The sequence below is a fragment of the Puma concolor genome, chromosome B3, assembly GCF_028749965.1.
Source record: "Puma concolor isolate L17-30 chromosome B3, mPumCon1.1.hap2, whole genome shotgun sequence".
Lineage (NCBI taxonomy): Eukaryota > Metazoa > Chordata > Mammalia > Carnivora > Felidae > Puma > Puma concolor.
Window position 1 is genome coordinate 6,179,316 of NC_141672.1, and position 22,514 is coordinate 6,201,829.

The following is a 22,514-nucleotide window of genomic DNA, read 5'->3' on the forward strand; positions in this document are numbered from 1 at the left end:
GTCCTTTGAGAGACTGGTGCTGGGACAAGTGGATAACGACACACAGAACAAATTAAACATTTGCGTCTTGCAATACCCAAGAATCAACTAAACGTCAAGGCCAAAACAAACACCTTTCTAAAACAAAGCAGCAGGGAAACGCTTCATGACTGGAGTCTGACAGCAAAGTACAATCCATCAGAGAAAAACACGGCAAACTGGACCTCACCAAAATTGAAAGCTTTTGCTTCAAAAGACCCCTTTGAGAAGATGAAAAGACAAGTCACACACTGGGGGCAAATATTTGCAAACGGTGCATCTGGGAAAGAACTTCTACGTAGGGGCCCCTGGGTGGCTCAGTCAGCTGAGCGTCCGACTCTTGGTTTCAGCTCAGGTCACGATCTCACGGTTCGGTAGTTCGAGCCCCGCATCAAGGCTCTGCCTGGGATTTCTCTCTCCCTCTCTCTCTGCCCCTCCCTGGCTTGCTCTCTCTCTCTCTCAATAAATAAACAAACATAAAAAAATTAAAAAAAAAAAAGAACTTACACGTAGACTCTAGAAAGCACTCTTCCAACACAAGAGTAAGACAACCTAATTAAAAAAAAACAGGCCAAATATCTGCAAAGGTATTTCACCAAAGAGACAGGAGTGACTGGCAGACACAGGAAAACAGACTCAGCATCTTTGACAGCGGTGGGGGAGATGCAAAATCAAACCGCGTCGGGATACTACTCTGCCCCTACCAGAACGGCCGTCCTAAAAGACGCAGGCACTACCAGGTGTCGGTGGAAACGCGAAGAAACCAGAACCCTCATGCGTTGCTGGCGGGAACGGAAAACGGTGCAGCCTCTCTGGAGAGCAGTTTGGCACAGCTTCATACAATGCTAAACACAAATTTACCGTGCAATCCACCAGTCCTACTCCTAGGAATTTACCGCAGAGAAATGAAAACAAATGACTACAAAGAAACGTATAATGCGTGTTCACAGCGGCACTGTTCGGAACAGCCAAAACCCAGAGACAACCCATGTGACCGCTAACTGATGGATGGATAAACACGCGGAGGTACGTCTACAGAATGGAATACTATCTATTCTATCGAGCAATCGAAAAGGAATAGGCTACTGGGGCGCCTGGGTGGCTCCGTCGGTTGAACGTCCAACTTTGGTTCAAGTCATGATCTCACAGTTCGTGAGTTCGTGCCCCGCGTCGGGCTCCGTGCTGACAGCTCAGATTCTGTGTCTCCCTCTCTCTCTCTGCTCTTCCCCCACTCACGCTGTCTCTTTCTCTCTCAAAAAAATAAACTTAAAAAAAAAACTAAAAAGGAATAAACTACTGATACACATATAAGAACATGAATTAATCTCGAAAACAGTATTCTAGGGAAAGGAAGCCACATGCTACAGGCTGTGTAGTATATGATAGTGTCCAGAAAAGGCAATTTATAGAACAGAACAACAGATCAGCGGTTGCCTAAGGCTAAGGGGTGGGAGTAGAGAGTAATTGCTAAGGGGCAGTGGGGGGGGGGATCTTTTGGGGTGCTGGAAAGGTCCTTAAATTGATTTGTGGTTACGGCTGTACAACTGCATGAATTCACCCAGACTCACTGAATGTACTCTCATGGGTAAACTACTGTCTGTAAATTACAACTAAATAAAGCTCTTAAAAAATAAGGAGGCTTCATCTTTTCAAGACTATATATAGCAACATTAATGGATGAAAGGACGAGACGTCTGGGAACTGCTTCAAAATCACATGGGAAGGGGTGGTGGGTGGGGCTCTGGACGAACAAGTCGGCTGGGAGTCCATAACTTCTGCAGCCCGGTCAAGAATATACGGGGATTCATTATGCAAACTGGTCTAGTTTTGTCTCCGTCTGACATTTTCCACAGTAAGGAGGTAAAAACCCCCAAGCACAGGGACCCACAGCGGGGACGAGGACACCCGAATGCCACAGTCGTGTGCAGTATAAACTTGCTCTGAGGAGTCCTGTGAGAGTTTTTCCTTAAAAGACATCTACACGGAATTTCACACATCTTTTGCAGCCGCACAGCAGGGCGGTCTGCACGCTGACCTGGGGAGTAACGCATTACGGAGAGCTGTTCATTTCCATCCGTGTGAACGGTGACCAAGTCTTTCGTGTCCGTGTCAAACACAAACCACCTGTCGGAAACATGAGAAAAAGCACAATAAGTTGTCTGGTGAGACAATGAAGGAAGACTATTACAATCGATAGTAACTATTAAAAACTATTACTCTAAGGGCTTGCTGAAAAATACTCTTTGCTCAACAAGAATGCTTGTTCCCAGCTTTTATTTAAAGGAAAGTTCCTTCACCCGAGCATTTCCTAAAGAAAGCAGCAGCACGCTGGCTTCCCTTCGAAACAATTCAGTTCCAGTGTCGCGACAGGTCCTCAGTGTCTGAGTTTTGTCACTTACACGTAAAAGGGCGGAAAGCCCTGGGCAGGGAAGGTGGGCCTGGCCAGAGGGAGCAGTGAGGGGGCTGCCTGCATGGGCATTTAGCCCGAGACCTGGCCTGGGTGAAGAGCTGGGGCTGGGACAGCGTCGTGGTGTCTGAATGTCCGTGAACACTGGCGTGCACCAGCCGGGTGACGGCGAGGTGGAGGGAGCGGAGGAAGGGCAGGACTGGTCTGGGCTCCGGGTCCTTAACTGCAAAATGAGGATGGGGGCCCAGGTGCGCTGTGTAGCAAACTACGACGTGCACAGACGAGCTTCGTCTCCTCCGACAAGCACACGGTACTCAGCAAGTGTGAGCTGCGGAACGACCACACTCTCCCGCCTGTGTGTTCTCAGGCGGGGGCAGTCACTTGGACCGCAGGGCTCTCAGGGGCGAAAAGGGCTGTGGGTGCCCGGCTGTGGCAGTTTCAGACCTCGGTGACGTGACCCCCGGTGGCGTGCGTTCCACGGGCATGCCCGCCACGCGGCACTACTGTTTTCCTGCCTTCTAGTTGGGCCCAACCACCACCACTCAATGGGACGGGCCAGCCCCTGGATTGTGGGTTTGGCTTCTCGACTCTGATTCCTTGCGTCCTCAACAACCATTCACCGTTAACGTCTGTTTAACGTTAACAGAGGTCAGAACGTCAGAAGTGGAGAGGCTGGGGCTGACCAGGCGCTGCTCTGCAGCCCCGTGAACCGTCCCCTCCAGACCTAAGGCCGGCACTTGGACCAGAGATGTGGGAGGCATATCTGGGGGCGGGGTGGGGGGGGAGGGAGCAGGTTCCGCGCGCCATCTCTTCCGCTCGCAGGACCTCGTCTGTGATTCTGAGCATCCTGACACCGTCACCATCCCCTGTCCTGCTGCCATAGTCAGCATGCAGGTCTGGTGATAACCAGCTGTCAGCCATTCATCAGAGCCTGCTGAGTCTGAAGCGTCCACTGGCCCCGGGAGAGTTAACAGGAAGGAGTGAGTGAGTGAGTGAGTGAGTGAGTGTGTGTGTGTGTGTCTGTGCATATGTGTATGCAAACATTTTCATGAAGAATTCTGTTGGCTACGAAATGCCCAACTCTTAAGACACGGCTACCTGTGACTTATGAATGGTTACTCTTTCCTTATACACACTCCGTAGTCATCACAACAGAGCCTAAGGGGTTTGCTTTTTAGAGAGGGAGGATGGTAGGAAACCACCAAACATATTTGGATTAAACCACAATAAGTACATATACTATGACACATAGTCTAAAAGTGCAATCCAAAATATATAAATCAACGATAACCGTAACCACTGACCCTGCCTGCCAGGCAAGCCCATAAAGTGCTCCAGACACCGCCTTCAGTCATCAGCACTGTGTGGCTAGGCAGATAATACTGTCACAATTCATAAAAAAGCAACAACTCGGAGAGGCTGTTTAACCGGCTCAGAGACACATTGCTGCCAAGTGGCAAAGCGGGGATTCAAGTGCAGACCAATGGCCTGGCATGTCGGAGGCGCTTGGTACAAAAGTGCTAGCCGAGTCTGAATCTGAGGCTCAGGATCTGGGTAGTTTCTACAATTTTGAAAGGGCAGCAAGAGAAAGCACTGGTAAATTCTCAGCGCTTCGAAATGCTTTCTCGCCCGATTCCAGAGCTGGGGTTCCTCCCACGGCCTGCAGGTCAGGGCTTGAGGAGCTCCACGGAGCCCCAAAACTGTCGGGAAGCACGTGCGTGTGCGTGGATGGCGGGGGCAGGGGGGTGCCTTTTCTAGGAGAAGGGTCCATAGCTTTTCCTCAGACTCTCCCACGGTCCCAAATGCAAAGGACCCCTGTCTGTCCTGTTACTTTCGAGGTGTGACTTAGTCCTTGGTCAGTTGCTAGAAGCTGAGAGAAGACAGCAAGAGCTAGGCCGTGCCCGTCCCCAGGGAAACACAGACCGCGGCCTCTTTTCCATGCACTCTGAGAGCACGAGCTGTGCTGACGCGGACTCACCTCCCAGTCAGTGTTCCAACTGCAACCACAGACCCTGAAGGATGAAAACCAGAAGACTGAGCTGGATCCTAAAATATTTTAAAGGAAGTGTAAATTGATGGCCAGACACAGCACGACTGCAGAAAACACACACACACACACACACACACACACACACACACACACACACTCACACGCGTGTGCACGCGCACACACACACACACACACACACACACCCACACACGCACGGCTCTTCCAAAGGGCTACGTGGTCCCATTTAAACTAGACGTCTCCTTTCCCTCCAAGAGAGGAAACCGCTTTCCTACTTAGACGAAGGTCACACGTCGATAATATGAAATTTGTATCCCTTTAGAATTGTTCTCTTCCTGTCTTTTATCTTTTCAGACCTACAGGTATCAGATGACAGGCCAACAGGTAAACGTTCTCCCTCCAAGTCTTGGAGGAGGACTCGGTTGACCCCCACACTGAACGGTAAGCCTGTTGATGGTATGCCTCATTTGCCTGGAAACATGGCCAGCGTGCCCAGTGCCCATAGTGGACGCTGGACGAGTGCCCGCCGGGAGCCCTGGAAGGATCTCAAGATGGGTAAGGCACGTCCAGGTTTGGATCTGGTGTTGGTCACTAATGTGTTCGTCACTAACTCTGACACAAGGTAGAATGGGGTCAATGACAGAGGGAAAAGCAAGTGGTCAAGTCCCAGGAGAGAAAGAGTTAGATGAAGTTGGATGGGGAGGCTGGGTGGAGGCTTCCGGGTGCAGAGATCCCCCAGGTCGTCCAGTAGAGAATCATCGGTGGTGAAGGTAGAGGCGGACACCCCAACCGGTATTTTCTTGGATCGGGTGTTAAAGGGACAAGAGCGTGATCGAAGAGGGAGAAGCAACACAGTTTGGGGGCATATTCGAGGAATAGCAGGTAGAGAGTCAGGGCGTTTACAACGTGGAATGTTCCCGGTGGGACAGGAAAGCGTGGCAGATGGCGTGTAGGATGGAAGCTGCACCAGCACGTTAAGGGCTGTGATCACCGGAAAATAGTAACACAGTGACGTGATTATTTTTCTTTCCACGAAAAGAGTGACATGATCGGGGTGCCTGGCTGGCTCAGTCGGTGGAGCGTGCGGCCCTTGACCTCAGGGTCGTAAGTTCGAGTTCCACGCTGGGTGGAGAGGTCGCTGAAAAATAGTAAAATCTTCAAAAAAAAAGTGTGACTTGATTGAATCTGTGTTTTCTATAGATTGCTCGGTTAGAACGGACTGCAGTGACAGGCCGTGAAGCACAGTGAGCATAAGAAAGAAGCTCCCACGGGAGTGGAGACAGAAAGAGGCACTAGAAACCATCGGATGCACTCAGAGAATGAGAGACCAGAAACTCTTAAGGGACTGATTCTGTCGTGGCAATGGTTCTTCCACAGCGGGAGCCGTGACCAAGCTTGGGGCCGCCACCGATACATGGAGAGACACCCCCGCCAGGTGAAGCTTTACCGTGTGATTCGTTCAGGCTCCGGACGTTTTGGAGAGGAAGCCCCTGAGGTGGGTGTGTCCAAACCCACGTGGCCAGTGGGCAAAGGCGGTAGGACTTCAGCACAGAGCTTTTAGGTGTCTGGTTCTGAGCCCCTTCCCCTATGTCAGGCTGAGGGGTGAACAGTCAGGGGAGGGGGAGGAGGCACCTGGTATTGCTTCCAGTGGGGCTAGGGAGGCCGCCCTCCCGGACCCCCATGGCCACCGCCATGCCTGGAGGTTACTGTCACCTCTGTGCAGACCCCTCGGGTGTTCCCCACCTGTCCCCCCAAGGCCCCCCAGGGGACAGGTGCAACACAGGACAACGCTTCCTTCAGCCCCTCCTGCCGGCTGGGCCGCACCCACTCTTTCCTCCGAGTGGCGCTGGCCCTGTCACCTCCGTGCTCAGTTCCACCGGTGACGGCCAGCTCTCGACCCTTGGTGACCTTCTCCGAAACTAAGGGGCAAGAGGGCGGAAGTGCCGATTCGGCATGCCAGGAAAAGCCGGGACCTCTGTGACGGTTACGAGGAGGAGTGGGGTCTGCAGAGCGGCTGCCCCTGGCCCTGGACCGGCCATGTCCTCAAGGGCACAGGTCACACGGGACGTACTTTATCTCACTGAGCCACCACGCGGCGGGAGACCCCGGGTTTGGGAATCAGACCGAGCCGGCTCTGCTGCTTGCTGAAGGCAGTGATCACGGCAAGCTAGCTGACTTTTCAAAGCCTCAGTTTCTAATTCAGTAACACCACCCCCCACGGCTGCTGCCAGGATCAAGGATAATACACGTACGGCGCCTGGAGCTCAGTAACTGTAGCCGCTGCTGTGTTCCACGTAGGGCAGAGGTATTTCGGCACTCTGGTATGTAATCTGAGTTCCTTTGGCAAAGATCACACAGTTGCGGACTTAAAACTAAAGCATTGGGCACCTGGGTGGCTCAGTCGGTTAAGCATCCGACTTCGGCTCAGGTCATGATCTCACGGTCCGTGAGTTCGAGCCCCGCGTCGGGCTCTGTGCGGACGGCTCAGAGCCTGGAGCCTGCTTCACATTCTGTGTCTCCCTCTCTCTCTGCCCCTCCCCCGTTCATGCTCTGTCTCTCTCTGTCTCAAGAATAAATAAACGTTAAAACAAAAACAAAAAAAAAAACCTAAAGCGTCATCATCAAACTCAAATTGTAGAGATAAATTAAGTCGTATGCATACGCTCTCATTCAAAATGTACACCGTAAATGGTACGCGGGCTCGTCACAAGGGTTTCTCAGCACGGAAGCCAGTTAAGGAACTCTGCGGTCAGGAGACCCCAAAGCCCAACTCCGGAAGGCTAACTTGCTGTTGAAAAATTCAGCAGCACGCTTCAGAATTACATAGACGAGACCGCGTGAGGCAAGTAAAGCAGTGCCATTCGAAGGAGGTAAACCTGGCAACATTTACTTTGGGACAGTTTTACGTCACTATCAAAATTTCACGCAAAAAAAAAAAATAATAAATGAACACGTTCCAGATGAACTGTTGTAAGAAAAATGGAATGTAACGTGCACGTCTACCTCTATTATTTTGTCCCAGACGGGCCGGTGGCCAACAGCGTCCCAGAGAGTGGCGTGCCTGTCATGCCCACAGGTCAAGAATTGAGGTTTTGAGGCATGGATGGCCAGTCCCCAGAGCTCATCAGTGTGACCCTGCAAAGGACCGAGACAGCCAGTCAATGCTCGGGAGCCTTGGCGGCGGGGTACCCACGGCGAATGCACACTTCACGCCGGCTTCCCTTCCTGCCCCACCTAAGTCACGGCGGGAACCCAAGTGCTGGTGCCGAGGAAGGTCATGTTGGTCTAAAAAAAGGAATGTCGTCCTCCTCGTGACGCTTTGTTATATTCTGACAGTACGTAAAATGAGGTGGGCCTGCTGGGCCGGAACGTACCTGAGTGATGGGTGCAAAGTCCCCTGACAAGGTGCCTTGCAGAACAAAGTTTCTGGTTGTGCCTATCAAGATCACATCCCCCTTCCCCTCGGCCACCGTCCGGATTGGGCCAAACTGTTCTGGAATCTGCGTTGAAGAGAAAAGATTGACGATGTCATGAAATGTTAGCTCCGCCATTCAAAATGTCTGTTTGTGTATCATGACAGCTCCCCCCGCCCCCCATACACGGAACATGGAGAGAAAGGTTCACGGCCAGGATTTGTTGAGTGGATGATCAGAACCCCCCAATCTGACTTTTAAACTCCAAAGACGCATGTACCTTAAAAGAATCAGTAAGAGTAAGGTTGTTAAAAGAAAAACAATAAAGAATGAAGCATTTTTTTTCTGGATAAGATTAAAAAATAAATAATACTGGTTAGTTCACTCTTTTCTTGCTGTGGCATTGGGACAGCAGTAGCAGGTAAAAATTTGGAAAACAAAGACTAAAATAACATGCCATAAAATTTATTTGTAATTTAAAATGGTAAATTCTTGGGGCGCCTGGGTGGCTCAGTCGGTTAAAGGTCCGACTTCAGCTCAGGTCATGATCTCGCGGTCCGTGAGTTCGAGCCCCGTGTTGGGCTCTGTGCTGATGGCTCAGAGCCTGGAGCCTGCTTCGGATTCTGTGTCTCCCTTGCTCTCTGCCCCTCCCCCACTGGTACTCTGTCTCTCTCAAAATAATAAACATTAAAAAATAAATTTAAGGGGCGCCTGGGTGGCGCAGTCGGTTAAGCGTCCGACTTCAGCCAGGTCACGATCTCGCGGTCCGTGAGTTCGAGCCCCGCGTCGGGCTCTGGGCTGATGGCTCAGAGCCTGGAGCCTGTTTCTGATTCTGTGTCTCCCTCTCTCTCTGCCCCTCCCCTGTTCATGCTCTGTCTCTCTCTGTCCCAAAAATAAATAAATGTTGAAAAAAAAAAAAATTAAAAAAAAAAAATAAAAAATAAAAAAAATAAATTTAAAAAAACGTTAAAAATAAAATGGCTAATTTTATGTGGTATGAATTTTATGTCATTTGAAAAAATGTTTTATGTCATTAAAAAAAAATTAACTGGGTGGTTCAGTCAGTTAAGTGTCTGACTTTGGCTCAGGTCATGATCGCACAGTCTGTGGGTTCAAGACCCACATCAGGCTCTGTGCTGACAGCTGGGAGCCTGGAGCATGCTTTAGATTCTGTGTCTCCCTCGCTCTCTCTGCCCCTCCCCCACTCACAATCTGTCTCTCTCTGTGTCAAAAATAAACATTAAAGAAATTAAAAAAAAAAAAAAAGAAATTGGAAAAGTTCTAGATTGTGTCCATTCTACTCTGGGGATAAAGACCATCAACCTTCAGAATGATGCTGACCTTAATGTCTGTCTGCTCATAATTTCCCGGAGCTCATTGAGACAGAAAATTTCGTGAGGGGGTGGAAGGCATATTAAATTTCTTGTCTGGGGCTCCTACTGGTGTGTAGGGCTGCTGGCCATGTAATGAGGAGGTAAAGTAGATGCTAAAAGGAGTTAGAGCTTTAAAGAACGTGTCGGCCCTCAGCCACATACAAAGTAAATACTCAGTAAATACTAGTGATAATGTCTCCAAAGTAACACCTAGAAATTAAAGTGGAAAGCGAAGAAAGATCTTAATGAAAAATCGTAACATGGATAATATTCCCTTGGAAAAGTGAGGCCGTCCAATTATAAAGACATTCTAAATGTCAAACACGTTATAACCTAAATTTTTATAAACCTAATTCCATTTTAGTTGTTACACTTAAACTGCCTCCATGACTTTAATATAATGTTACCCCATTTGGGGACCCTGGGTGGCTCAGTCGGTTAAGCGACTGACTTCAGCTCAGGTCATGATCTCGTGGTCCGTGAGTTCGAGCCCCGCATCCGGCTCTGTGCTGACGGCTCAGAGCCTGGAGCCTGCTTCAGATTCTGTGTCTCCCTCTCTCTCTCTGCCCCTCCCCTGCTCATGCTCTGTCTCTCTCTCTCAAAAATAAACACTAAAGGGGCGCCTGGGTGGCGCAGTCGGTTAAGCGTCCGACTTCAGCCAGGTCACGATCTTGCGGTCCGTGAGTTCGAGCCCCGCGTCAGGCTCTGGGCTGATGGCTCGGAGCCTGGAGCCTGTTTCCGATTCTGTGTCTCCCTCTCTCTCTGACCCTCCCCCGTTCATGCTCTGTCTCTCTCTGTCCCAAAAAAAATAAACATTGAAAAAAAAAATTTAAAAAAAAAAAAAAAAAAACACTAAAAAAAGTTTATAATGTTATACCATTTAATAAAATTTTATCTAAACCATTTTCAAAACTATAAGCTAAAGATTTCAAACGAACAAGGAAACTGGTTAATATAGCAGTTTTAGGTTCAAAGTGAATTTCGATACTGCTGCTTGCTGTCTTACCTCAGTTTTACGAAGTTTCTGATAGTTTCCGTTCCAAGAAATGAGCTTTCGGTCTTTCCCTCCTCCTGACACCAGTGTGCCGTCCCTTAACATACAAAGTGCAAAAATGCCACCCTCGTGGGCCCCTTGAACTGCATAGCTTATCCGATTTGTACCTAAACACACCAAGAAAACCATCCTCAGTACGTTATCAAAACACTTGCCTCTCTCCCTCGCATCTCATTTTTGTTTTAAAATGTGATCCTGTTGGTTAGGACACCTCTGCAGTGCGAATCTCCAGGGGACGCAATTTCTAGAAGCACACCAAGCACCAGAAAAGCATGCCCTGGGTTACTTTACAGTTCAGGAGAACATGCCAGAAGGAAGAACAGGACGGAGAGAGCATGGCGGGATTCCACATGGCGGAAAACAGGGGCTTGAGTTTAACGTGCTCTGTGTCACTTGACGAGTGACTCGGTGACCCCTCAGTTTCCCCTTTGTGTAATGGGGCTCCCGCTCACCCCTCAGGATCGTGCTAAGGCTGAAATGGAGCGATGTGTGAAGACTTGCCCCCACAATAGTAGGGATACCAGAGCAGTTGCCACATTAGTCTGAAATCACATCCATGGGTCTCTTTCCACCTTCACCCCAACCCAAACTCTGAGTCCTTTAAGGGCAGGGATGGTGTGTTTTTCCTTTCCGTGTTTAGCACACTGCCCTGCATGTGATTGGTTCTCAATAGCTGTCTCCCAGAGGCCATACGGACCAGAAATTTATTTATTTTACAGCTCAATAAATAGTCGTTGATAGCTTATTCATTATACTCTGTTAAGAGATCTCCTAATCTCCTAATAAAGCTATTCCATCAACCTATTCTGGGCTTAAAGACCTTTTTGTAATGATAGAAAGTGACTATTCTTGTTTTCATCTGTTCTAGTCTTAAGGTTTCAAGTTACGCATGTATGTATGTACCTAAAAAACTTGGGATTTTACCGTAATCCTATCGATTATATTAATAGTTCTTAGAGAAGTCACGTTTGACTTCTTATAACATCCCCCTAGAAGTTTGTGCTCTGGGAACAATCACGTGTTACCTTTTCCCCACACCAAGATGTTGCCACTTGAATCTCCAGTAATGGTGTCGCCATTTTCAGAAAAAGTCACGCAGAGGACAAACTTTGGCTTTTCTTGCTTCTGCAAAATGTTGTAAATATATGTACACATTTAGTCAAGACATCCCCTTCTTTGTATGAATAACACCCAGAATCACACTACTCCTCAGCCGCATAGTGTTAGCTTCTGCTACTCCACAATATGCCTTTCGTTTTTATCCCCCGTTACGTAACTTAGGCCGTGAGGTTACCTGCTCTAAAATAGAGACATTTCTGGTAATTATAAAGCTGCAGACAGTTGGAGCAGAGGAGGGGGCTGGAAGGGCTGGGGGGCGGGCCGGGCTGTCATGACTAGAGCTTTAGGAACAGGGCCCTGGCACCAGAATAACGCGGTCCCAACTCCGTGTAGGGAAAGGCCCCATAGGGAAGGAGGCGCTGTCCCTGGTACTGACAAGGCCTGAGCGTCTTCTTGGTGGTTCTTTGCAACCACCCTGTGGCGGGAGGGGGTTGCCCTGCCCCCAGGGCATCCTTCCCTGAGCTGCTCCCTGTGTTGGTCCATCTTTCCTTCTTGGCATGACCAACGTTACCAACAGAGACACAGGGAGCTCCCCAATTCTGTTAGGAATCCGCGGGAATAGTCGTTATTGCTACCTCCCCCCGAGATACTTGCACATTTGCCAATTAAAACAAATTCTAAGCTCCCTTAGAAGCGAGCTGATCACACGCACCACTCAGGGAAGAATAAAACAAGTGTGACTTGACGTTACCTCGAACAGTCCTTGCTTCTTAATAAGGGAGTTTCCTTCTAAGGTCCAAAAGTAGAGATGTGATTTTCCACAAGTAACTATTATATTCGTGTCCGTGGGGTGGAAATCCGCAGCAAATACAGCTTCGTTAGAACACTTTGAGCAAAACAGGAGAATCAAATGTCTCAAATCTCTTAGGACACTCAAGAAAATAAGTAACATGGGAACCACAAATAAATAACTCATTCAGGTTAAGCATTATGCCTTTTGATTTTTCTCCCCCTTGAACTCATCTTCCGTGAACACTCAGTGTATGTTTGCTGCATGCCTTAACTTCTCCTTGTCTGTCTCCCCCACTGGACAGTAGCCCTGAGGATGGGGACCACAGGTCCTCTGTCTGTGCAGGGCCCCCCACAGGACCTCACACAGAGCTGGCACACAGCACACTTTTGCTGAAGGGCTGGGTTAGGGGTGGGTGGAGACTCAAAAACCACAAGAATCTGCTCTCATCGTCCCGTCTCAGATTCCCAGCCGTGGCTGAACAACAGAATCGCCTGATGCGTGTTAAAATGCAGATGTCAGGCCTCATCCCCATCTAGTGACTGGAATCTCTGGGAGGGGCCCAGGAATCTGGATTACATACAGCTCTATCACTCTCGGCTGACTGTGGCTGCCCTGTTTGCCCTGGGATTCCTTCCTGGTTTAATTCCTAGCATTCTGCTGGTGGTCTCGTGACCAAGCTGGGGTTCTAGGGTTGGATATCTGGCTTTCTTGGTGCCACTTTATCAACTCCGACCCTGTCACCTTGATTTCCAGAACCTGTATCTTTGTTGGCTGACCCTGACTGTTTCTTCTGCTTGAAATTCAGTTATATGCCCTTAAACCTGGGTAATAACTTGCCTCTCTTTACTTCCAACCCAGCAACATAGCCAGAACTGAAACACTTGACCAGAATGTGAGAAGGCGTGCCTCTAGCATGAGAACAGGTGTTAGGAAAGGTGCCGGATTAGAATACAGACCCCCACATCCCAGACACTCAAGAGAGAAAGGTACGGTGATCTGATGGTAATCCTAACGTTAGGGAAGGAAGGTGATCTAAGGTTAATGGATGACAGGATGAAAAATCCAAAGTCAGTTCTGCAAAAACTGGGATTCGTTCATGATTTGAATGGGAGGAAAACACAAGAAAGCTTCAAAAAAGGGACCATAAAGGGAAGTCCCAGCACACCCCACAGGAAGAGTCGCACCGGGAGGGCCTGGGATCTGGCTCGCCTTTCCTGAGGCTACTCAGCTTTGGACAAGCCCCGTGCCGGCTGTGCTGCCCTGTCCCTCAGCCCTCAGCTGCTTCTGACCTGTCCCCTCCCCGGCTGGGCAGTGGGCACGTCTCACTTATCACATGTGCAGTGCCCCCTTCAACAATGAGAAAGGGCACGTTTGCTGAATGAAACGAAGCAGCAGAGAACAGCAAACGATGGAGTGGATTAAAAGGGTAGGGGCTGTCAAATGAGGAAGAAAACAACCTCACAGATATCATGACAAGAGGAAGAAACCCCACCAGGGTTCGGGAACGGCACCCTGGGAGGGGAGGTGGCTGGGGGGTCAGGGAATCTCAGGTCATGCGTCACGCCTGGGGACCGCGTCGGGAATGGGGAGCCCACTGGCCCACTCAGAAGCAGGAAAGGGACCCGGGAGGCGGCTGGAAGGAGAAGGCTCCAAAATGGGAAATTATAACACAGCCCAACATGAGACTTGGAGAGAGACCTTTGCGTCGGCCAGCCGTTCTCCTTTCTGCCAGTCCCACACGGACAGTACGTGCTCATTGGAGTCATCCACGGCACAGAGATTGCTTCCTCCATTCTGGAAGAGAAAAGGCATTCACAGGAAGACTACATTTGAGAATAAAATAGGTTAAAAGTCATTAAAGATCAACATTAATTTTATTTTTAATAAGGAGTCCATTTTGGCCAAAGAATATGTATGCACCACTTTGGGGACCTGCTTCCCTGGTCCCCAGGGGAGGGCAGGTGGATGTGGGGTGATGGAGGGACAGGAGCGGCAGAGAGGGGTCGGGGGTGGCCCTGCCTCATCAGTTCTATTAAGACCAGCCTGTGAAGGCGCTGCAGGACCCCCTCCTGGAGAAGCCAGTGCCCACGGCACACGTAGCACACGTGTGTGACAAACATAGGCTGGGAGGCTGTGCGGAAGCAAAGCCTCCGGGGCTGAGGCTTGTGGTGCTCTGATGTGAGCACATGCACGTGTGTGTGAATGTTAAGTTTCTGAAACGGCGGCTTATAGGGTGGATCTGTCGCATGGGCACATCCTGAGGGGCCTGGGAGACCATGAGTCCCCTCCAACTCCTGCTTAGGGACAGGCAACCCGTGTGGGAATGACGGTGGCACACTGGGGCCGCCTACCAAGGGGCAGGTGAAATTCAAGGCCAGAGCCGGCAAAAGTGCCTCAAGGAACATGCAGCCGGTGTTGCAGGGCCTCTGCCCATCACGTGTGCGACCTGAGGGGGTGTGTGTGACGTCTGAATGAGGGGACCTGGGACGCGGGACAGTTTCATCATGCAAATCTGTGCACGCACCCAGGCGGCTACGGAGCGTGTTAACCTCCTCCCTCTTCAACCTTGAGCTGATTCTCTCCTCCCTGGGGACGAGGACACCAGTACCCACAGGGCCCATACTTACAGATTTTGAGAACGCGATACAGGTAACGGCTCGGTCAAAAAACCCAACTCCAATGACATGCAGTGTGTTCAGCGTCACAGAATCCCAGATGCGCACGTGTGGGGGCAATTGCTGTTTGGAAGGAAATACAGAGTCGCCCATTGTGATGGTCATAGATTTATCTTTACCTCGAAGCTGCAGGATTACTTCAATTCTGTCCAAACAAAAAGTCTTTTTCTGCATTTGAAGGCTCTGCCTTTTAACATAAATGAAACATTCCCAAATGGCTTCAGGAGATCAGGGCCCCTGTGGCCAACGTGACTTTAGGGGAGGTCCACCAGGTTTTAAGTTTGGAATAGCCAAGTCTTCATAACTGTACCACAGGAGCTGATATTCTGACTGGTACGTCTAGATGCATCTGAGTTTTAAAAATGAAAAATGACGAGGAATCTGGAACCTCGTATTCCTTTAAGTCTGTATTATCACTAAGGTATAAATTAGTCTAAATTCAGCAAGACGGTCACCACCCAATAGTGTTGACAGTTTAACATTCTCGGGCCTCACGGGAGCAAAACAGGCAATCGATCACGATCACGCACGGATGACATTTAGAATTGTCACGATTAGTTGCAAATGCTCTCGATTGTGCTCCAACGTGAATGATACTAATTTTTCTCCTTAGAGCCCTGAACAGATTAATCGGGAAAAGGACTGGCATTATACCTAGTTAGTGGACAGAGTGGGCTGAGGCAGTAGGCCAGGCTCTAGCCTTGACTTGGTCTGAGGAGCTGGGCGTCTGCAGACAGTTCACCTGGACTGTTGGCATTGCCCGGCACGTGCACTGAAGGGCGGGCTCAGATGACTATCATGTTTTCCCCGGCTCTAAAGTTCGGATTCAATGTCAAGGCCAGAGACTGAAATACACTATGAATCCACTAGAGGGAAGAGCAAATGCTTTGCTACTCATGTAGAAGACTTTAAAAAGCCGTTTAACATTTTAAAAAAGGACGAAGGCCCTGGGCCATTTATGTGCATTTATGTAATAGTAAACTGATTTCCACTGTTCCTGTGACTTCTTTTTAAGTGCAGAATTTTCATGGGAAATAGCATAAAATTAATATTTAAAATACGACGTTATTAAAATATTTTCTGAAAAGTTACGACGTCATTAGAATATGTTCTGAAAATTGGTAGCCAGCATCCATGCTTTCTGGAAGAAAACACGCTGGTAAAAATGGAAATACTCCGTGTCATTAGGTTCCTTTCATACACTGTGCAAGTAGAGATCAAAAAAGCTACAGGGGGTGTTGGTTAAGACATGGCAGCGACCACAGACTGCGGCCTAGAAGGAACTGGAAGCCAGTTTCGCACTGTGCTCTATTTGTTAGAGCCCACTAGTTCCCTTCTGATTCCTTAAAATTCCAGGCGAAGTCTTGCTGAGGTGCTTATAAAACTTGTGCCCAAACTCTCTGGCAGCCTTTGAGGGTCATGTGCAGACTCGCGCTCCGGGGTGACGTCAGGAATTCAGGGCACTTAGGCGGAGGGTGCCTGAAGTCTGCTGAAGAGGCAAAATGCCCCATATCCAAATGCTATTCATTATGACTTTTACTTATTAAATGTGTACTTACTACGTTCGTGTTCGTCACGTGTGTAAAGAAATATCTTAAGAATCGCTGAATTCTTAGGCAAGACCAAGGCTGTTTAAAAACTGGCTGAAATTAAGGTGAGTTCGAGGGGGTTTTAAGGTCACTGTAAGAAAATCTGCGATAAAAAAACTCTAATGAAGGGTTAAGAAGCATTCAGCTACTTTATACCTAGGCAGGCTTAATCATCAGCGGAAGGTTTCCAGATTATATGGAGTTAACGGTTCGTTATAAAAATATGAAAGATAATGCAACTCACTTTTCCATCCTTAGATGTACCAGCGACTTGTCCCGTTGCTATCGTGATCCTGTCAGGGTGAACTGCTAGGCTAAAAAGAGGGTATTGATAAAACATCCACGCTTTAAAAGTACGCTTTACTTTTCTCTTGGCCACATAGAGTCTAGTCAAAACTTTAAATGTAAGAACTATATGGTACCTGACCTCTTACAGAGTCACCAGAGAGTCTCTGCGCACCCCAATGACCTTGGGCAGTTAGTGCCTATTTCATCCAGCCCTTCTGTCTCGAGAATTTCCAAACGCAAGGAAAAAGCAGCCTTTGCTTGGAAAATACCAACTCTACAACAACCTTGATTAAGTATGTTAAACAGCAAAAATACCTTTAAAAAAGTTTTTTTTTTTAACGTTTATGTATTTTTTTGAGAGAGAGAGAGAGAGAGAGAGAGAGAAAGAGCGTGATCAGGGGAAGGGGCAGAAGAGAGGGAGACACAGATCGGAAGCAGATTCCAGGCGCTGAGCTGTCAGCACAGAGCCTGATGCGGGGCTCTAACCCACGAGCTGCGAGATCACGACCTGAGCTGAAGTCGGACGCTCAACTGACCGAGCCACCCAGGCGCCCCCAAAATATCATCTTTTACCAACAGGAGTTTTACTATTGATCAGGGATCTAGGACAAATAGAAATAGGTAAGCCCACCTGCTTTACTACCCATCCTTCCAAAAGCTGTAAGCGGATTATGAATGAATTAAAATGAATGAATTACAGCAAGGCCAGAAATAAACATGGGTATTTTTACTTTTATTAAATAAAATGCCTGGGTGGCTCAGTCGGTTGAGTGTCCGACTCCGGCTCAGGTCATGATCTCATCATTTGTGAGTTCGAGCCCCGCATCGGGCTCTGTGCTGACAGCTCGGAGCCTGGAGCCTGTTTCAGATTCTGGGTCTTCCTCTCTCTCTGCCCCTCCCCCGCTTGTGCTCTGTTTTTCTCTCTCTCTCTCCCCAAAATAAACATTAAAAAAAAATTTTTTTTATATAAAGTCCCACATTAGAATCTACTAGTGTTAAGTAGTAGATTTTTTTATATAAAGTCCCACATTAGAATCTATTTGTGTTAAGAAGGACTCCAAACAGGGGTCTATGAGAACTATTTGTTCGGGTGACACGGTTGGTTACGCGGATGTGTTATAAGGACAAAAAAACTAGTCTGTAGTGTCTTAGAGAGATGGGTAGCTAGCAGACCACCGGGTACAGACAACGTGGAACATAAAGAGCTTTTCCAAAAGATCTTATTTCCTCAGAGCTCTTCTCCTCTCTTTAGTTACATCCCAGCCCCGACGTCTTTCCGCTGACGCTATTTCTACAGGGGTGAGGACTCACCACTTCACATCGTCGTTGTGGCCGGCGTAGTGCCTCTGGAGCTGTTCCTCGACGTTGTACAGCACCACCACGGAGGCGATGAAGTACACCGTCTCCCCCGTTGGAAGCAAGTACAGGTTGTTACGACAGTCGCGACCCCGGTACCCATAGCTTTGTGTACGTCAAGATAAACCTGATTTCCTTTAAGAGTCAAGACGCTCAACTGACTGAGCCACCCAGGCAACCAGCCCAGTTTTAAACTACCTTTACTCTGTTGGAAAGATTAAAATTCAAGCCAGAAAGAAAGTGATGCGTTTTCTCACGGCTCTTTAAAAACGAACAGACAAACAAACAAACAAAACCCCAACCATCCAGCCAATCCTATGAACCTTAATATTTTCTTGTCGGGAAATAAATGCATATGTATTTGAGCAAGAACCACCATCTTTCATTCAGGAATGATAGGTCAGTGTCGCCCTAGCCAGCAGCACTCACGGAGCCTATTTGCAAGGACACCGTACGGGGTTCTCACATATGGCCCATTTTGTTAAATCAAAAAAAAAAAAAAAAAAATTTCAGTGTGGATAGACTATTTGGCCTAATCGGTGAATAAAGGATACACCCATTCCAGTTTCAGTCTCTTGGTGGGAAGCTCTACCTTTGCTTCCAAATTATAAGAGTCCACTTGATCTCTGGGCAGGTACATGGTAACAGGGCGTCCGCGAAGAAACATTTTTACGTATCCTTCTTCTACAACAAGAACAAAGACATCAGTTAAGACGCCTCTGGGCCCGGTGGATCTGAAAACAAATGTCTATTTTCTTTCTCCTCTTAATGTCCCAGGAAAGGGTCTAGCTACTCTTCACGTGATTTCTAATTAACGTGTTGGGGGTGGGGTTGGGGGGGGAATAACGGAAACCTGAAGTCGCACCATTGAAAACCAAAGTTTTCACCCTGTTTACGTTGGACGTGCTGCTGCCTCAAGTACGTGAAATACGTGAGAAATTGTAAAAGAGAGGGAAGAGCTAGATTCCATTGTTTTTCCACGAGAGACTCAGTGTTTACACTTGTCTTCGCCATCGGCAGGGGAGGGAAATGCCACCTCGCAAAATTACAACCAATGCAAAAAATCCACTTAGAGTTGTCAGTGATTTCCATGTATATACAATTCCAGTAGCGAAATTCATAAGGCATCTTTCGACACTTAGATCATTTTGTTATATCGCAATGTAAAAATATACCTTTATGTATCTTATCTGCTGGACACATTTTTCGAGTATAAAGAACACAAAATCAGCAAGAGTGCATGCTGGGGTACACACAAGAAGGAAAATGCTCAAAGATAAGCTTGAAAGAAAACGGAAGGACTAAAGACCCATTAGGGGGAGATGCTGAGAAACAGAAGCTTCTAGAACAAGCATTTTTATAATAAAATAACTTCTGACGTCTCAAGAAGTCATTACGGGGGCAAAAGTAAAACCCAGTAATCCATCAACCTGGGACACGTGCAGTTTTAAAAAAGAAACAAGGTGGGGGTTTCCACTCGCTTTCAGGATATAGTAAGACCAAGGAAAATGTCCTGTGAGTTCCTGACGAATTCGGTTAGAACTCACTGCCGATCCCAGGACCAGGCCTCCACGGCATTTAAACTGGGTCGCTCCAGCCATAGCGGCACATTAACTCGAGAGAAGAAACATCGGCGGAGGGGACATCGGTGAGGAAAAGTCACGAAATAACTATGGTGCCGTGAGCACCACATTTACAAGTTACTTTTGTAAATCTTGCTCCTAAGGACCCTCAAATGCCGCATGCGAGCCCCCCCGCACACTAAGAGGCCGTCCCAGTTTTATGTTAGTGCACACGTGCATGTCAGGCCTCACATGCGTGTGATGCATTCTCCACGCCACGTATTAAGTCTGACTTTTAAGTAAGGGGCAATACACGCTCAGCCTGCAGACGGCGTGCCAGGCGCTCTGTTCCGTGGGCGCTCCATGAGGATGCCGCCACAGGGTCCGTCCTCCCCAGATCTGCCGGGACCAGCCGAGCAGAGGTCCTGGTACCCGAGGCTGTCTTGTCACTGCCCCACCCCGGGCATTTTATATTCTGCAGCCAAACCCGTCGAGGCCCCAAGTGGATTCCACCAAGTCCTTTCTCCACGCAATGTCCTTTGCCCGCCCTCTTACCTGCTGGATCCAAACGTCTAGCATCCTGCCTGCTCTCCCCTAAGTGGCCGCACCGGCCTTGAGCGCCCCACCTGGACCCTCCTGTCTGGCCGGAAGTGTCTCCACCGCCCTACACGTCTACCCAGCTCTGGGCCCCTGCTCCTCCCCTCGCCCCAAAGCTCTTCTCTTCTTTAGTCCCTCCCCCTAATCTGGGCTCATCGGACGGTGTGGCCGCCACACCGGCAGGACCTAGGAGCGCCCGGCAGAGGACAGAAGGGAGAAGAAAGCAGATGCCAGCAAAGCACAGAGCTGAGGACAAGCGGTTCCCTCAACTGTCTTTGTACGCGAGGAGGCACAGAACGTGGATGGGTAACAAAGAGGCTATGACGCCATCTCCGCAGCACGGCAGAGCCCTCCGTGGCTGTAATAATCAGTGCGTGTGAAACACTGAGCGCACCGTAGCCGCGTGCTGGTTAAATCCTCGGGACCGAGGCTTACTTATCGCACGATGCTAAACCACTAAACGAGGCCCCCCCAAAAGCCCTGAATTTTGCCTTGGCATTGCTTTGCCCTGGCAATTTGGGCGTTCTATGTCTAAGATCGAAACACAGCCAGGGAAGGCAATGGAAGTTTCCAGGCAGGTTAGGACCACAGCACGCAGCCGCCCACCGGAAGGTGCGGAGCGAGAGGCCAGCCACAGCGGCACAGGACGCCAGGCCAAACAGCGGGACATCCAGGGCCGCCCTATAGCTGTCTTAGGGTTTCTACGAATCCTTCAGAGTTCCTGCAAAACCAGCTGGTAACCAAGCCAGATCGAATGTACAGCTACTTATCAAAACCCATCCAAGTAAAGGCGCAGGACTGCTGTTTAACTTCAGGTGCAGTGGCTTGTGTGATGGACACGTTTTCGTACGAGGAGAGTATCTGCTTGGCCGTACGGAAAAGGGTTCGGCAGCCTGGGTAGCAGCTTTGTTGAGAGAGCTGTGAGATTTCAGAAATGCCGCCTACCTTTGCAGTGTATCACCCGGCGTTTCCCTTGTGATTTCGGAGACAGGGACAGAAGCGCTAGATGAAGAGATAGCGAGAACTGCAGGAGGGACCTGGGGCAGCTAGCTCTTGGGGGGGGGTGGCCCCCCGCCCCTGCAGAGGAGCCTGTGGGGGGCTCAGGACCTGGCTCCACAGGCATAGGGCGATTATAGTTTTCAGCGCGTGATTTCATGCTTCCCGAACAGGAAACGAATACTAAATAAAGCACATGCCGCTACCTACGGGGGGCTGACTTTTACATCAGTTCCAGTTCCGAATCGAAGGGGGGAAAACCCAAAGTTAAAATGAGACGGGTTTGTTTAACGGGTGACATACCCGTCAACGATTTTGCATTTTCGATGTGCTTTTGAAGAAGGTGAATATCCTAACAATAGCATCTACCTTATTATAAAATGGGTTAACAAAAACAAAAAAGAAAAGGTAAATGGAAAGGTACATCATGAACTATTAGTTTGCAGTTTAGGAGACTGAAGGCAGAAAGAGAGAGTAAAAAAAAAAAAAAAAAGCTCCTTTTGGACAAAGTGATCACTTAACGCATCAGAGAGCTTTCCTATCAGAGGTGTTGCCTCGGGAGCCCCAGGGGAGAGGGAGGAACAAGAAAGGCCACACACGATCTTCAATCTAGAAGTTCGCCTTTCACACGTGTGGTGGCGTCTCACTCTTCCTCCTTGTTGACACATCTTGAATTGGTCTTCAAGGGGGTAAGGGAAAGGGTCTAGTCTTTGCGACCAAGTTACGGGCTGTGCCTGGGATCTGAGCCCCGACCCGTGGGCACGGGCTTCCTGGGCCTCAGCCTGTCAGCCCCGCCACGCAGACTCCGCATGTGACAAGTGGCCCCCGGAACCGCTCCGCGTGCGTCCCCCAAGTCCTGAGGGGACCGAGGGGCACGCGCACAAAAGTTGAACGGGACTTACCTGCGCTGAAGACGGGCTCCTTGGGTTTGCTGCGGAGACAAAACGGAAACAGGGTTTAGAGGGAGGCTGGTGTGGCCGGTGCTTAACCTCATTCGTGAAAGACCCCCCGGCTCACCGGTGGCAGCACAGGCCGGTCACACTGACGCTGTGCCGGTGATTCTCGCTAACGAGAGAAACAAAACCACGCAACTGCAGAGAGGGACAAATGTACGTGAGAACGTCTAAAACCAGGTGCAAGAGATTGTGACCCCCGCTTTGCCACCACAACTGAGCTGTTTATGAGAGCAGGTAAGTGTCTGCGGCAGGAAAACATGCTTGGTCGGGATGCGAACGGCCACGTCTACACACGCAAAGGTTTGCTCTTCTCACGGATGATTGAAAGCACTTATTTAAAACCAGAAAGTTCCTGACGTAGGACTTGCTG

At 49.1% G+C, this 22,514-nt stretch overlaps 1 protein-coding gene across 4 annotated transcripts in view; it reads right to left on the reverse strand.

Moving 5' to 3' along the window:
• The window catches only part of EML1 (EMAP like 1), a 185,287-nt gene that overhangs the window by 14,751 nt on the left and 148,022 nt on the right, over positions 1–22,514 (reverse strand). For 3 of the 4 annotated variants that reach the window (XM_025919403.2, XM_086708831.1, XM_086708830.1), the window contains exons 5-18: positions 22,091–22,119; positions 21,138–21,194; positions 18,588–18,717; positions 17,989–18,138; positions 16,634–16,703; positions 14,753–14,863; positions 13,824–13,919; positions 12,084–12,218; positions 11,299–11,398; positions 10,226–10,380; positions 7,808–7,933; positions 7,437–7,568; positions 4,404–4,471; positions 2,054–2,142 (exon numbers count right to left, since the gene is read on the reverse strand). In XM_025919403.2, the coding sequence (XP_025775188.1) occupies positions 2,054–2,142; positions 4,404–4,471; positions 7,437–7,568; positions 7,808–7,933; positions 10,226–10,380; positions 11,299–11,398; positions 12,084–12,218; positions 13,824–13,919; positions 14,753–14,863; positions 16,634–16,703; positions 17,989–18,138; positions 18,588–18,717; positions 21,138–21,194; positions 22,091–22,119 (1,448 nt within the window). The remainder of the gene's footprint in view (positions 1–2,053; positions 2,143–4,403; positions 4,472–7,436; positions 7,569–7,807; positions 7,934–10,225; positions 10,381–11,298; positions 11,399–12,083; positions 12,219–13,823; positions 13,920–14,752; positions 14,864–16,633; positions 16,704–17,988; positions 18,139–18,587; positions 18,718–21,137; positions 21,195–22,090; positions 22,120–22,514) is intronic. The other variant, XM_086708829.1, reaches the window with a different exon arrangement.